Genomic DNA, 15,954 nt, shown 5'->3' with positions numbered 1-15,954 from the left:
TTAATTAAAACTCAGATTTTCTGTTCTGTAGTATTACTCCCTGTACCGAGACCTCCGTCAATCAACTAGAGAATGAAAACTTCTCTCCATTCCCATTTTTCATTTGGGGATTCCCATTTGTTGGAAGCTGCCTCTTGTTCTGGGTTTTGCTCCGTCATCATCGTCAGCATCGTGGTCAGAAGACAGGTGGAGCTTATCTTTCTTCCAGGCGTCTGCAGTAGAGATGCTCCTCGCACGCTCCTCCCCCCCGACACTCAATCCCCGCATTTAGAGAAGACTAGTTGTAACAAAGGTATAAATGGCAAATGTAGTGAAGTAAAAAGTAGATTACTAGCTCAAAAATATACTCGAGTAAAGAGTAGAAGTACAGTTTAAAAAAAGGAACTAAAAGTACTCGTTCCTTAAAAAAAACTACTTTTTTACTCATGTGGTTACTACCCACCCCTGCGAACACACAGCTGAAACCGTGTCTCACATCGTAAATGGTTGCCATGCATACGGGGGGGGGGGGGGGGCTTTACATATGTAGGCACGACAGAAAAGTGGATTTAATATAAAAAAATATCACATCTATTTTTAGGTCTTCTATAATGCTTTATAAGCATTATACTGTGAAGCCGAGCATGTTCAGTCTGTAGTGAGGATTCAGAAGTGTTCTCTAATATTACAGCTAACACCCCCGATGTTGTTGTTGTCTGAAGATCTTAGAGAGGTGTTCGTTCTAGAGGTCGGCTGTACTTTTGACTACAGCCTACAGGAAGCCTTTCTAATGAAGATGCTGAACTATAAACAGCTGGAGCAGACCGTTTCACAGCTGGGCTACAAGTGTAAACTTTTAGTTTTCATGTTTGGCGTCCTGAGTCATGTGACGAGCTGGAGGGGCGGGGCTTCAGATGGCTGCTCTCCCTAAGAGAAGGGCCAGGCAGTTAGCGAGGTGTTGTTCAGTATCTGCTGTCACTAGTAGCCGCTCAATATGGAGAAGGCGTTGCTTTTTATACCCATGAAGTGGATCCTGTCTGTTATCCTGTCTGTTATCCTGTCTGTTATCCTGTCTGTTATCCTGTCTGTTATCCTGTCTGTTATCCTTCCACCTGCCACTGTTTTCATCCTGTGTGTCTGCAACAATGTGGCTGCCAATTAGGCACTTATGTAACTGACTGACTCAATATCTGACTGCATTAATAGTGTTTTGTATGCTTGTATTTATGTGGACATTAATAAATCTTTCATCTGTGTGAGTGAGAGAGAGAGGGAGAGAGAGAGAGAGAGAGAGAGAGAGAGAGAGAGAGAGAGAGAGTGTGTGTGTGTGTGTTGTGATCTCACCACATCAGTGTGTATAATACTCAGGTGTTTTATTTGAAATACAGCCTGCTCTCTGGTAGTAACAAGAGGTGAACATACACACACACACACACACACACACACACACTTGCTCTCTCTCTCTCACACACACACACACACACACACACGCACACACACACACATTCGCTCTCATACACACACACTGTCCACTGGGGTTTAAAATGTGCATTGTTAATGTCTGACATATCAGAGTTTATATATTCCATCGCATTAATATTTCATCAGGGGAAACTGTTTCTCTCTCTCTCTCTCTCTCTCTCTCTCTCTCTCACACACACACACACACACACGCACACACACACACACACGCACGCACACACACACACACCACATCAATGTATGTGTGTTGTGTGTGAGAGATGAAAACAATAGAGAGAAAAAGAAAATGTGTGTGTTTATACGTGCAGTCTCACTCTCTCTACTCAAGTTTATCTTTATGTTGTGTGTGTGTGTGTGAGTGTAGGTGTGTGTGTGTGTAAGTGTAGGTGTGTGTGTGTGTGTGTGTGTGTGTGTGTGTGTGTGTGTGTGTGTGTGTGTGTTTGGCAGAAAGACAGATAGATAAAGAGGTGTGAGATGGAAGAGTGTGTGTAAGAAAGAAAAACAGACAAACTTGAAATGTCGCAAAAAATAAAATGTGAGTTAGGTTTGTTTCCCATCGGCTGAGTTAAAGAGAAACAGTCGTCTTCCTGAACGTCAGAAAAAAAAAAAAAAATGGAAAGAGTCTTTAAAGAATTGATTAGTATTGAACAAGTTGTTGTTGCTCTTTTATTTCAGCTTACATTGGCCAATATCTTATGCTTTCATTCGAAGATTAAATACAAATACACTGGAAACTATTCGGCGGTACAGTCATGCCGAGCCAGCAGCATTATTATTATACAAATGCATTTCCATCGCTATTTATCATTTCTTTACTGAAAATTGTATTTTCCAAGTGAGCGTAAAAAACTTTTTTGCAATATTGTGGAAATCTTTTAGTGAATTTTACTGTTTCCGTTGCATCTTTCCAAAAATACACACAGGCTGTCGGTGAGAAAATGAGAATTCCTTGTTGGACTCGTAAATAACTCTTTTTTCTTTTTTCTCTCTCTCTAAAGCTGCGTTCACATCAACGCTTCACTCAAACTCCAGATTTCCTCCTTCAGTTCAGTCGGTTTCTCCAGGTGAGAACGATGACCTTTGAACTCTGGTGGCCCCAAATAACGGCACAGAGAGTCTCAGTAATTACAGAACTGCGGTGCGGTTCGTTAATCCAACCAACTACGGGAAACACAAGGGATTATGGGTAGAAGGAGGCGGATGTTGACATCTGACAGCAGGCAGCTCCTCATGCTTGGAAAGCCGAGCAGAACAAAATGAAGTGAGAGCAAACTTGGTCAGTATGAGGTGAAATGTCTCCTCACTTTATGAGTCCAGGAGCAGTTTCCCAACTCCTTGAAACAACACACAAAAATATTGAAGTTTTTAAAGGTCCCATCTGGTGTAAAGCAGGACTCCCCTCGCCTCTGTGATGATAAAGGAGTTGGATGGTCTATCTAAACATGGTGAAAGTATCAAAACTAAATCCACACAATCCATATTAGAAAAGCGAGCCTCTAAACGAGCCGTTTGGACTTCCGTAACTTTGTGGCGTCACAAAGGTTCGCTCATTATCATTTCTGTAAGAAATAATAGACTAACAAAGTGTTTTTTTCAAAGCGGTCGAGCGGTCGTCATCGTTTATTACCGGAGAGTTTTCCCTACCTGTAGCCGCCGGGCCGCGGCGTCTCACGTTTCACTCTCGAAACGGTTAGCCAATCGGAACAGAGGGGTCGTTAATATTAATGAGCCTTAAAGACACGGCGACAGAAACGGCCTGTTCTTGGTAAGGCTCAGAGAGATGCTGGAAAATGAACGTGGAGAAATGGATTGAGAGTGTTTTTGGTTCATGACACCACACACACAGCTTTGAATGGACCTCAAGACACAAAATAAAACTCTGGGAAATGGAGAATATGAGACCTTTAAGCTGTTCAGCAAACACCACAGAAGAAGAGACAGACAAGTCCATCGTGCTGAGATAAAGTTACAGGAAGTGGAATCAGATTTGTTTTCTCTCTCTAACCTGCTGGATGACAGGTGATCCAAACCTCTGTCCAATAAACAAGCTGCTTATGAGTCATGTGACTTTTGTTGTCTTGTAATTGGTCAGTTTGAACCTAAATGAACTAAATACAAAAATACAAAGTCAGCTTCCAGTAAGAGGTGTGATCACGCCCCGAGAAAACTCTTCCTCTTACAAAGTGTTTTGGAAGTCGGCCACATCAGGCTGGTTTTCTCTCTCGGGCGTGGCCTGTGACCCCCCCCCCCCCCCCTCCCCCCCCCCCCACATAGAGACATCCAGCTTTACTCATCTGCACTTTCTTCTCCATCAGTTTACCGTCGGCCTCCATCAGCGTCTCGGCAGGGTGAGTCACTCCGTCGCTTGTCTGGGAAACGCAGGAGAGATTTGATCCAAAATCAGACAGAAGCCTTTAGAGAAATGGGATGGATGCTCTTACTAAACAATTGGTATCACAGAATTAAAAAAAAAACATTTTAGAGAATGATAGGAAACGTTAGTATAGAAAATTATAACACTTCTATATTTTAAAGATATTGAATGAAGAACTTCTGGTAATGATTGTTTTTCCCTAAAATGAATATAGAGCGTTTTTGAATAAAAGCTTCGATCAATTACCATGTTAGAATTTATCTTGACGCTCTCATTCAGACTGACTTAAACTGTGAGCTTCGATCAAATAAACCAACATGCTAAAATATAAGATTTGATGGAACAGTCTCTTCTGCCATCATCAAGTGCAGGTGTGATATCGAGTTATCAACACTGCAATAAAAAACACTAGAATTGAAAAAGAAAACTAGCTCAGCTCTTGTGTTTAATATTATTTCTTTTGTCTTCCTGTAGTGAGCTACAGGAAAAAAACATTTGGCTGTGAAACCAAACAGAAAGAGACTCCTGCAGTGAAGTCTGCTGTCCTACCAGGTGAGATAAAGCATAAAGAAACTTTATGTCTCTGCACATGCCCAGTGGGGTTTTTGAAGTTTTTCGGGACCAAGAAGGACTTTACCAGCTGCTGGTTGCAGCTGAAAAGTGATGAAAAAGCAGAATTGGGCACAATTGTTGGCAGAATTGCTCAGGAAAGTTGCTTCAATTTTTTCAAATTTTCAGTTAAATTTGAAAAAGATTTATTAGCATGATATGGCAGCCAATTCCCACCACCTGTTAAAAAAAAGTTTTTTTTTTCATCATCAAGTGATTTTTTTTCTCAATATCACGACTTAGTACCACATGATTATAAGATAGTATGTCATAATTTTGACTATCTCATAATTATGAGGCACTAAATCATAATATTGAGAAAAAATTCTCACTTGATGACGAAAAAAAATGTGCCGGATTTATTTTAACAGGTGGCGGAAATGGGCTTCTATGATACTAAAAAAAAATAATTTGTCAAAGCGGTTTACAATCATCACAATACAGAGAAATAATTTCGCTACTAAATGTCGCAAAACAAACAATGTTACGTGATAAAAAAGGAGTATTTTTGTATATTTCACGGATATAATAATCTAATCAGAGTACTAATAACTTTATTTTTATAGCACTGTCCATACAGAGAATGCAACTCAAAGTGCTTTACATAAAATAAATGGATTAAAACTTACAAGCAACAGCAAAATTTTCAAGCAAAATAAAAATGTGTCTGGTAAAATGACATAAAGAAAGAAAGAAAGAAAGAAAGATAAAACAGGACAGTGTGTCTCGTTCTTGTTTCTTTGTGTATCTCTTCCTTCACACAGCGCCTTGTCTCTTTTTTCCTCCTTTCCTTTCAGCTCCACTATGCTCTCCTCCCCTCTCCTCCTCCTCCTCCTCCTCTTCCTCCTCCTCCTCCTCCTCCTCCCCCCTCCCTCTCTGGGTTGCCAGACCGGCTCCTTCACCGAGTGCCAGCAGGCTCCGTTCGTCCCGGGTCACAACCTGGCGGGCGAGGGCTTCGACGTGGTGAAGATGGAGACCAGCGGCGCCAGCGTGGCGGACGTCAAGAACTTCATGGTCGGGGGACACGGAGGGAACTGCACCGTCTGCCGCAACCACCTGCTCAACCAGGTGGGCTTCTCTCATTGGTCGAGCTAAACCTCAGTGGGCGGGGCCAAAGAACCGCAGTTTTAATAGATGAGAATGGCAAAAAGGGCACGGCTACAAAGTGCGAAACCCGATTCACTTTCTATGAGCAAAACACTAAATCGGCATTTTCTGTGTTTGTTTTTTCTGTGTTCTAATAATTTATGTGAAATGTATTTGGTGTAAATAATTTGTTACCTTTTCACACTTGTCAAACAACAGCAAGATCATTAAAATGTTTTTTTTCTTAAAGTATCAAAATGTAACATGACTCTTCTCTTGTACAGAAGTTTGCTAGCTTGTTAGCATTTTGTGACTTACAGATAATTCAGTTATAATGATCATTGACAGATGTGAAAAGGTTATGGACAATTACAAACACCACATACATTTCACATCAATTATTAGAACACAGAAAAAACAACCACAGAGAATGTTGATTTATTGTTTTTCTCATAGAAATTGAATAGCGTTTCACACTTTGTAGGCCCATTTGAAACATCGAGCCATTCTTATCTTTGGCTAAGTCACAGTGTTTGGTGTCACATGCTCTGTGGAACGAAACACGCTCGTTTTTCAACAAATGTTGCATTTTGTTACTTTTGTTAATTTTAGTGCAAATTAAAAAGAAAAAAAAAGATTCAAGTATTGTTTTTCCGAAGGCATTTTGAATCTGTAATTGTTGTTTAGCTCAACCGCCAGGGTGAGAGACTGCTGAACATGCACTCATGATAATGTGAAGAGCTTTGGATAAAGAGGATATGTTATGTTTGTTGTGTTTTCTCATTCCTGCTCCCTCATCACCGTCATGATGGAAAACTTCAACCAGACCCAGAAGCTCCCGGTGTCGGTGCTGGACTGGCGCATCAAGGTTAGTGGAGGGAAATCACTTTGTCTGCCTGAAATTCATCACTCAATGTAAAAAAAAAAAAAAATGCTGAAAAATATTCCTGTTTTGTGTGAAAAGTTCGTGAGATGACATATCCAACATTTGAAATAAGAGACACCCAGTCTGACTTTTCTTTTAAAAATAAATATATAACATTTTGGAAATCAGTTTTCAGTCTAACTGCATCTCACTTCACACCCAAACAACCGTTTCTCACACAAAGCCGATTCCACTGACAACAGCACAGTTTTTTTTTTTCTTTTTTACATTTTTACCAGCCGTCATCACAGTAACACTAATTACTCAGCAGTAAAATTGTTGCAAAGCTGGTCTTTAAGCTGGCTCACAGTGAGCTGTTGTTGGACAAAAACCATCTAACCATCTAATTATTCATTAAATTGAAAGTTTCCATGGACATTTATATGTTGAGCGAGTTTCAAGACCATTGGGCCCTTTAAACATTTTAAAAACAGATTGTATTATTTAGAAAACAGATGAGCATCAGTAATGATCATTCCTTTCTTCATTCTTGAAAAGAAAAAACTTTTAGCAGATCTGTTGTTTTTTGACAGCAGCAATACATGAATTCTGTTTTTGGGTAGATTTGCCCTTTAAGTTATCCTCCAGTATCACTGCTTTACAATGGACTTATTCCAGTGTAATAACCTGTGGAAAGGTAGGGGAGAGCGGGGTAAGTTGTCACGTGGGTAAGTTGTCTCAGTGGCTTTATTTCTGAAATGAAATATTTTAGAGCCAAAAGTCCAATTCAAATTTTTTTTTTACTTTCTTAATAAGAGGTCACCTACGTTGATTACAACAGTCTAAGTCAAAACACTCAATCAAGCAATTTGTTTACTTGAAAGTAAATAATGAAAAGATTTTCTTCTCATTTTTTTCTTATGAAGGAATCAAAATGATTACACATTGTGACACATAAAAGCAAAGGTCAACTATAACCTAATAATAAATTTGAATGGTTTAGTGAAGCTGTGTGCTCAGGGAAGAGACCTTTGTCAGGAATGCCTGGGTGGGGCATGTTGTCACATTGATTTCGGGGCATGTTGTCACATTGATTTTTGATTGATTGATTTTTGAGTAAGTTTTATTAGATTGTAAGAACTTGTGATAAAGTGGAACACGGCCGTTTTAATGCTGCTGTCTGGACTCAGGTGCAGTGCAGGCGCAGTCTGAGCAGCAGGATGTTCGAGTCCAGCCAGTCCGTCCTGAAAGAGACCAGCAAGTCTCTGGGAGTCAGCTGGAAGGTGGGACTTTACTTTCATTCATTCATACTGAAGGTCAGCAGGTCGTAATCGTCACAAGGTTAGCTGTTAACAGAAATACGTTGGGGCTGTCGACTCTAGACGCTCAGTGACATCATCACCACTACGAAACCAAACCCCTTAATTTTATCCCTGAAATGTCCTTAATTTCTCATTACATAAACATTAATAATCCATTAAAAATAACAGCTTTAAAAAAGTAAGGTCAGTATTATGGGTTTATAAGGGATTTAGTTATGGGTTGGTTTGTGGAGACACTAGAAATTAAGGGATTTTTTATGCCTTTTGTGCAGGTTTACAGGTTATTAACGAGTTATTAATGGAAAGTTCCTGTCTCCCTGAATTTTACATTCAATTAGACAGTAAAGAGTCAAACATTAAGAGGTGTTTAAGGTGGTTTTGATGGGGTCTCCTTCATTAATAACTCACTTAACTCATTTTAAGGGGATTTTGCATGAATTAAGGAGTGAATTAATGTAAATGTAAGGGTATTTTAAGGGATTACTGGTTCGCAGAGCACCCTGGGGCCCTTGAGCAAGGCACTTAAAGGGAAGGTTCAGTGATTTTAGAGGCCTATCCTATTTATCATTAACCATGTCCAATATTCTAATATTCAAAACATTTTTTCATCAGAGTTTTTGCTTTGTGCTTTGAGCAAGTTCTATTACGTATTCTACAGCTATGGAAGTATATGGAATGGCTCGCAAGTGATGTTAAGAGTTATGGTTTCACATCCCACTGACTTGTGCTAGCATTGCTAATAGATGATAATAGGAAGTGGTTGCTGATTTCACTGGAACGCAACCTTTAATGTAAAAACTTTTGGCACAGACAGGGCTTTGATTAGTGATTAATAGGGTAGGCTTATAAAATAAAAATAAAAAAATAAAGAGTTTCGAAAACACTCCAAGAACAATCCCTGTCATGATGAGGTACGACTGCAGCAGAGGATTCAGGAAAGTCAAGCTATGCTGGACTGTAATTGAGTAGCTTTTTTGTGCACTTTTTTGAGTATTTTTAAAGTCAGTAATTTTACTTTTGCTTAAGTACATTTTGCTTAAGTATTGTACTTCACTCTGAAGTCTGACTTTACTTTGTTTCTGCACTTTATTTTGTCATTTCTAATGTTTCCAGTTAAAAGAATCTAGTTTGAACTCTGTCCTCTCTCCTTTTAGAATCACATGTTAAAGATCACAGCTAACAACGTTCTCTTTTCTAAAGAGGAACTCAGGAACTTTTACTCTGAGGACATTTTAGATGAGACACTTTTTACTTTTATTTAAGTAGATTTTTACACCAGTACTTACACTTCTACTTAAAGCTGCAATAAGCGAAAATTTCCGACCACTAGAGGGTGACAGAAACCGCAACACATTTGTAAATAAAGCACAGCAACGCCACTGCACTACGGAGGCCTACTAAGGACAAACATGGCAAAGCACCGTGCATAAAGGCTAATAGCTTGAGTAGGACATTGTAGTACTCTTTAATAATAATAATGGTTTGTGAAGAATAGGGTGCAATTGCTAACGTAATTATTAACACAACTAAGGTTGGCCTCAGCATCGGTGGTAAGTTCGGATTCGCTGTCGGAGGATCGCACTCCAAGTCTTCTTCATTCGCCACGAGCCACAGCAAGAAAGACAAGTTCTCCTTCACCAGCCACGAGTTCAAATGCAAATATTACACGTGAGTACTGGAAGAACTACGAAACAAAATGACACATCCACCACTTGAAATAAAGTCACACCTACTCTTTATCATTGCTGACATCAAGGTATAACTCTTTATCAGAAAAAGGTATTGCTTACAAAATACCAACATTTTCAAGAAGGGAATTATCTCTATTTTTAAGTGTTGTTAAAACAGAATATTTTCTTGAAATGGATATATAGCGTTTTGGCATGTGGCCCTTCATAACTTGAGCGTATCGTCATTTTGTAAGAGTAAGGAAGAGTTTGGAATGAAGCTCTTTATGTTACTGAGGATATAATATACAAATGGTTCTGCTTTTTGAACTATCTGACACAGGGTTAGATAGTGCAGGTTATGTACAATGGGATTACAGTAATTAGATCGCAAAAATGCACTGTCTGTAACCTATTGGATGCACTAAGAAAACACAGTGATTACTTGCTGGATTACACAAAACAGTTTAAAAGGGAAATTAGACTTTTTCACTGCAAGATGATCGACAACATCACTTTACAAAACCAAAAATCAAGGGTTCATTTCCAAAACGCCATAAATCCATATTGACATAAAAGTTGGCTGATGTTCATTGCTTACATTAAAATCATGAACAGAACCTTACAGTTGGAGTGCGATTATGTCCTCTAAAAATGTTAACATTTTGTAACATAACTTAAATAATATTCATCAGCAAGTTCTTTCATAACAGCAATCATCATCAGAGTCGGTGTCACTTTTTTAATATGGTGGATATCTTAATGTACTGACAAACAAAATCTTCAAGTATATAGTATGTGCAGGGGCGGTCATTAGGCAAAGGTAGGCGACTGCCTTGGGCCCCAGCAGCCAGAGGGCCCCAAAAAAGACAAGAATAGAACTAATGTAAACTTATTTTTAATCAATACGAAAGAAATGTACTGACTGAAAAAGTTTTTGTTACAATAAATTATTTCAATCTTGAGTCTTGGTCACCCCCTCTAATCAGCCAGGCTATAGCGGGTTATTCCATTTCTAGTGCGATTTTGCTACTTGACTACTATTTTGCTACTAATCCGCTACTTTAGCTAATTTTCCTTGCCACTGCATCGGTAGCTGAGAGACGTAAGAAGTAACACACAATACGTGGGGCAGAAAACCAAAACAAAGTGCCCTTACATAGTTTTCTCAGCCCCAACTTGGAGGTCATATATAGAAAGGGTAGATTAAAAAGGGAGAGGGTTGGGATTCAGGGGGCCCCATGCTTGCCTTTGCCTAGGGTCCCCAAACCACTGGAAAAGCGAGCGCTTCTTCACCTGTCAGTTTGAAACACTCTCCTTTCAGTTTCCGTCTCCACTCCCGCCCCCCGCTGAGCAAGGAGTTCGAGGTTTCCCTGAAGAACCTCCCCACCACGTACGACCACAAGAACACCTCGGCCTACCGCCAGTTCATCTCCGTCTACGGGACCCACTTCATCCGCCGGGTCCAGCTGGGGGGGCGGGTGCACTCCACCACCGCCGTCCGGACCTGCCAGGCGTCCATGAGCAGACTGTCCGTCCACACCGTCAGCAACTGCCTGTCGGTGGAGGCCAGCGCCACCATCAAGGGCGTCACCATCAGTCCGTCCGTCAGCTACTGCAAGTCACAGAGCAAGAAGCTGAAGACGGGGAGCAGCTTCAGCGCGGCGTTCTCGGACCGGGTCACGGAGATTCTGGGGGGCGACGGGGATGTGGGCGACCTCCTGTTCAACCCCAACGGGAAGGAGGGGTACAAGAAGTGGCTCAGGTCCCTGAAGAGGGTCCCAGGCGTGGTGTCCTACCAGCTGAGCTCTCTGCACCTGCTGGTGAGGCTCTGAGGGTTTTCTACCTAGAAGTTTAACTCCTTGAACTCTGATTTTCCCCCTAACGTCTCGTGCACAATTCATCCGCCAATTTGACGTGCCTGAATTCTCAACGCAGTCTCGCCACCCAACGGTTCGTACTGCACAGTGTATCTTGACAGAAGATGACGGACTATGTAGGAGCGCCGGGCGCCTCTGTTTGGGCTAGCAAGCTAGCACTACCTAGAGCTAAAGGTAGCGAGGTACCGAGCTATCAATAGTAGCTTTAGCTTGCTCTATCTTATAAAGGCCAAAACTAGCACCAGAAAAAAGAGTGACAACATATTTTAATCGAAAATAATAATCACAGTATTTTATATTTTATAATACAAATGTCATTTTATACTACAAACGTCTTTAATAAAACGTCAAATAATAAAATCTGTATTATAAAAGGATCATTTATCGAAAAACATACATTGTTTACTAGTTATCATGCCAACCATCACTTCCGGTTGAAAATGACAGATTCTGACGGTCCGCTGCCAACGCAAAGTTTGAAATTTTTCAAAGTATCCGTCAGTCCGTTGTGAATGGATCCGCTGTCCACAAGGGGGCGTTATGGAGCTCCTCCATTGACTTGAATTTTTTTTTATTTCCGGCGGAGCCAACGGAACTAGCATACGTCAATTGTGTACGAGGCGTAAGGTGCTTCAAAGTTAGAAAAAATGTGTCTTTCGTACTGTACGGCAACATCAAAACATTCTGTATCTGCTCGTTCCTTTGAGTGAAATGTTCAATCCCAAGACACTGTTTATTATGGCTGCAGCATTGCATCAAATGGACAAAATCTAGATGTCTTGGGCATCATTTTATACACATTTCCCTGTAATTCAGCCTGACATGTTTGGTATCTTTGGAATCTGGACTACAATTTAAAATAAAGTTCTGTTGGTTTGAATAAAGCTTGGCCACGCAACATGCGTTTATAATGACGGACCCACTGGTGGGACCGGTGGAGCAGAAGGAACTTAATGTTCAGCTTCAACTCATTCAACTTCATAGTTTTTCTCACCTGCACAGAATACTGATTGCATCTCCTCTTTCTGTGTTTTTTTTATCATCATATTCACAGTTTTCTAGCACTCATTTTTATGCTTTATCACTGTGCAAATAAACTAAAACTGAACAAATTCTGCATTAAAAATGTGTGGTTTGCTCCTGCCCTGTAGGTGACAGACAACCCTATCCTGAGGTCCAGCCTGCAGGCCGCCATCAGCGACTACATCCGGCGCAGCGCCGTGCCGCTCCGCTGCCCCGCCAGCTGCAAGATCGGCAACCAAAACCGGAACTGTGCCTGTAAATGCAGCGGACACCGCATGGTCGACTCCGAATGCTGCCCCTCCGGGCCCGGCGTGGCCCGGATGAACGTGACGGTGGTCCGAGCCGCGGGCCTGTGGGGCGACTACTTCTCCAAGACGGACGGCTACGTCAAGGTTTTCTACGGTAAACAAGGAGCCACGACACCGGTGATCTGGAACAACAACTTCCCTTCCTGGAACTTCCGTGTTAGCTTTGGAACCGTGAACCTGCAGAGCAGAACGTGAGTGTGGAGGATCTAATCTAAATTAATCTAATCTACTCTAATCTGATCTAAAATAATCTGATCTACTCTAACCAGATCTAATATGTTCTGATCTAAAATAATCTGATCTACTCTAATCTAATCTGATGTAAAGTAATCTGGTCTACTGTAATCCAATCTACTTTAATCTGATCTAAGGTCATCTAAGGTGAACTACTCTAATCAGAGCAGTTGGGGTCTAAAGTTACAATGAAATGAAATGCCATATGCTGTGCCATAATATACACTTATTTAACAATAAATGCTAAAAAATTTTACTAAATTACTAAATCTTAATTTTCTTGTATTGTTATATCAAAATCCCATTACTTTTACTTGGAAAACAGTGTCTCCTCATGTTATGTCCCACCCCAGCATCCTGTTTCAACAGGTAATACAGTGGAGTAGTACAGGACAGGACAGGACAGGACAGGACAGGACAGGACAGGACAGGACAGGACAGGACAGGACAGTCAAATTGGAAGGAAGCAAGATGCTCTCAAAATGGCGTTTCGTTGTGACTTTAACTAAGTATCTTTGAACCTGGTAGCTTCTGGTATCTCTAACCTTCTCTGCTCATCATAATATTCGGCCCCGCCCCCACAGCCCTGTGAAGTTCGAGGTGTGGGACCGGGACAACCGGTGGAACGATGACCTGCTGGGGAAGGTGCGGCTCATCCCCACCAAGGGCCAGAACGTGGCCCGGAGCTTCAAGCTGAAGCACGGCTCCCTGTTCGTGTCGCTGTCCGTGGTGTGCGGTCCCAGCCTGCAGGGGTCGCTGTGCGGGCAGTACGCCGCCTCGCCGGGCTCCCAGGGCATGCTGGGATACGTGCGGGAGGACCGGGAGGACTACTGGGGTTCGGGGAGGTCCGGCTGACCGAGCGCACAGCGACTCCTTCCTTTGATCTCCTCTGATACATAAGATGGCTGCCATAAGATTTTAGATGATGGAGACATGAGAATCTGCATGGCTTCATAGATTGTAGATATTTGCTTTTCCAGATATTTGTGGGTACAGAAAAGTTTCTAGTAATGCTGCCAGTCTGTCTTTCTGCCTGTTAGTATTACACAGTTGTTACCATTTTACAGTTCTTACCATTTTACAGTCTGTTGTGAGTTGAGACAGCCAAATATGTCATAGTCAGCATGTCTATCATTATGAGAAACTATCAAAAATACAAAATATTTGTTCAGATTTCAATTACCAGCAATTAAAATATATGTGGTTTGGATGGGAATCTATCAGTGTGAACCCTGCCAGCGAGTTATTTCATTGTTTCCACAATTTCTTGCCTTTATCATTATCATTCTTCATCAGATAGGACGCTTCTTTCTGCTGCTGAAACACAAAGAGCCGTTGTGAGCATCACTAGCAACAGAGAGAGTAAGAGGTCAAAGGGCGCGAGGAGGAACAAGAGTCATGTAAAGGCGAGCGAAGGATCTGAGAGCGGAAATATCCGTTTTACAGAATCAAACCAGGACAACTGATTTGAACCCCGATTGCAATTCTCTTGTTTCTCGTTTACGGTTTTCATTCCTTGTTTACCGTTTTTTTTTTTTTACTTGCAGTTTTGTGTTCTCGTTTACAGTTTTTTTTTTTGTCTCGTTTACGATTTAGTTTTCTCGTTTACAGGTTTGGATTGAGCTTTCAGACTTTTTGTCCCTAAATTGACCTCATAAGTCTGAGAACAGAGCTCCAATCTGAGAGCTGCGCTGTTTAAAGGGCTCGTTTCCCCCTGATGTCATGCAAAGTGCAGCTAAAGTTGACTCATGTTCAAGTGAGAGCGCCAAGAGCAGCGCCCCATAGCAGCCCCAAAATGTGCCGTGTCCAAAAGGCAAGGCGCATAGTTTGGAGGAGACGCAATCCTGCCGCGACCAAACCACTGAAGGTAACTGAAGAAAAGGATTCAAAAAAACATCTCATGTGATCACGGCCTTAAGAGGCACCAATTTATACAACATCCCATGATTTTTTATGTCTGTTTTCATGCACTATGGCAAGTCGTATTAAGTAAAATCATCCAACATATTTTCAACAAAGATTCAAACCAACTTGACAGGTGCTCAAGGAGCAGGAACTGAAGTACAGAGTAGAAAACAAAATAAATGGAAAACATGCAGTATACTTATAGTGTCAAGAGAATAAGCCCAGGCACATGTGAGAGTTAAATATAAAATGCCTTTGTTTGGAAGACAAAGAGAGATAAAAAAAAAAAATAAAAAAAACTCCACCTACACGTTTCAGCTGACGCCTTCCTCAGGGTGAACAAGCAACAACAAACACAAAGAAGGAACAATACAAATATTCAACAGAGATTTATCCAGGGAAGCATCAGCATTCAGGATGCAGCTTCACAATACACACATGTTGTTTAACCTGCTATGAAGATTCACTTTTATTATCAATAGTCACACTATTGGTAGTAGCAGTAATGGTAATAATGGTAACAACAGTACTAGTACTAGTAGTGGTAGTACTAGTACTGATAATGGTGGTAACAGTAGCAGTAGCAGTAATGGTAATAATGGTATTCATAGTAGCACTAGTAGTAGTAGTAGTAGTACAGGTATTAGTAGTAGTAGTAGTAGCAGCAGCAATAGAAGTAGTATCAGTAGTAGAATCAGTAGTAGCAGCAGTACTATCAATAGCAGTAGCAGTAGTAGTAATAGTAGTATTACTATAGTACTATCAGTAGTAGTGCAGTAGTTGCTTTCTTTGTCTCTAACTGTATTGGTGCAGTGTTTTAACAGTCACTGCTGACTGTGTAGCACCTAGATGAGGAGGCTGCAACCACTGACACACACACACACACACACACACACACTCCCACTCAACTGTGAAAAGTCAGTTGGTCGTTGCTGATAGAGCAAAAATATTTGAAGAATTATTTTCCCAGAAGCAATATATACTGAACAAAAATATAAACGCAACACTTTTGTTTTTGCTCCCATTTTTCATGAGTTGAAATAAAAGATCTAAGACTTTTTCTATGCACACAAAAGGCTTATTTCTCTCACATTTTAGAGCGGCCTTTTATTGTGAGCAGCCCAAGGCACACCTGTGCAATAATCATGCTGTTTAATCAGCATCTTGATATGCCACACCTGTCAGGTGGATGGATTATCTTGGCAAAGGAGAAGTGCTCA

At 41.0% G+C, this 15,954-nt stretch overlaps 1 protein-coding gene across 1 annotated transcript; it reads left to right on the top strand.

Annotated features, from left to right (window-relative positions):
* Window positions 1-3,794: 3,794 nt before the first annotated feature.
* prf1.3 (perforin 1.3) lies at window positions 3,795-13,956 on the top strand. Its single transcript, XM_071901288.2, has 9 exons — window positions 3,795-3,809; window positions 4,310-4,387; window positions 5,242-5,512; window positions 6,357-6,398; window positions 7,586-7,678; window positions 9,249-9,385; window positions 10,709-11,207; window positions 12,416-12,786; window positions 13,414-13,956. Exons 3-9 carry the CDS (start codon window positions 5,249-5,251, stop codon window positions 13,682-13,684), a joined length of 1,677 nt encoding a protein of 558 aa, XP_071757389.2. The 5' UTR covers window positions 3,795-3,809; window positions 4,310-4,387; window positions 5,242-5,248; the 3' UTR covers window positions 13,685-13,956.
* Window positions 13,957-15,954: the final 1,998 nt, after the last annotated feature.

This window comes from Centroberyx gerrardi, chromosome 7 (genome assembly GCF_048128805.1).
Source record: "Centroberyx gerrardi isolate f3 chromosome 7, fCenGer3.hap1.cur.20231027, whole genome shotgun sequence".
Taxonomy (NCBI): domain Eukaryota; kingdom Metazoa; phylum Chordata; class Actinopteri; order Beryciformes; family Berycidae; genus Centroberyx; species Centroberyx gerrardi.
Note: the sequence above shows the minus strand (reverse complement) of the source record. Positions and strands in the feature narration are given on the sequence as shown.

Excerpts from the sequence above, each read along its gene's own strand:
- prf1.3 (XM_071901288.2), top strand. The coding sequence starts at position 5,249 with ATGCTCTCCTCCCCTCTCCTCCTCCTCCTCCTCCTCTTCCTCCTCCTC. Across the intron at positions 11,208-12,415 it reads TGAGCTCTCTGCACCTGCTG|GTGACAGACAACCCTATCCT; the intron begins GTGAGGCTCTGA and ends CCTGCCCTGTAG. Across the intron at positions 12,787-13,413 it reads GTGAACCTGCAGAGCAGAAC|CCCTGTGAAGTTCGAGGTGT; the intron begins GTGAGTGTGGAG and ends CCGCCCCCACAG.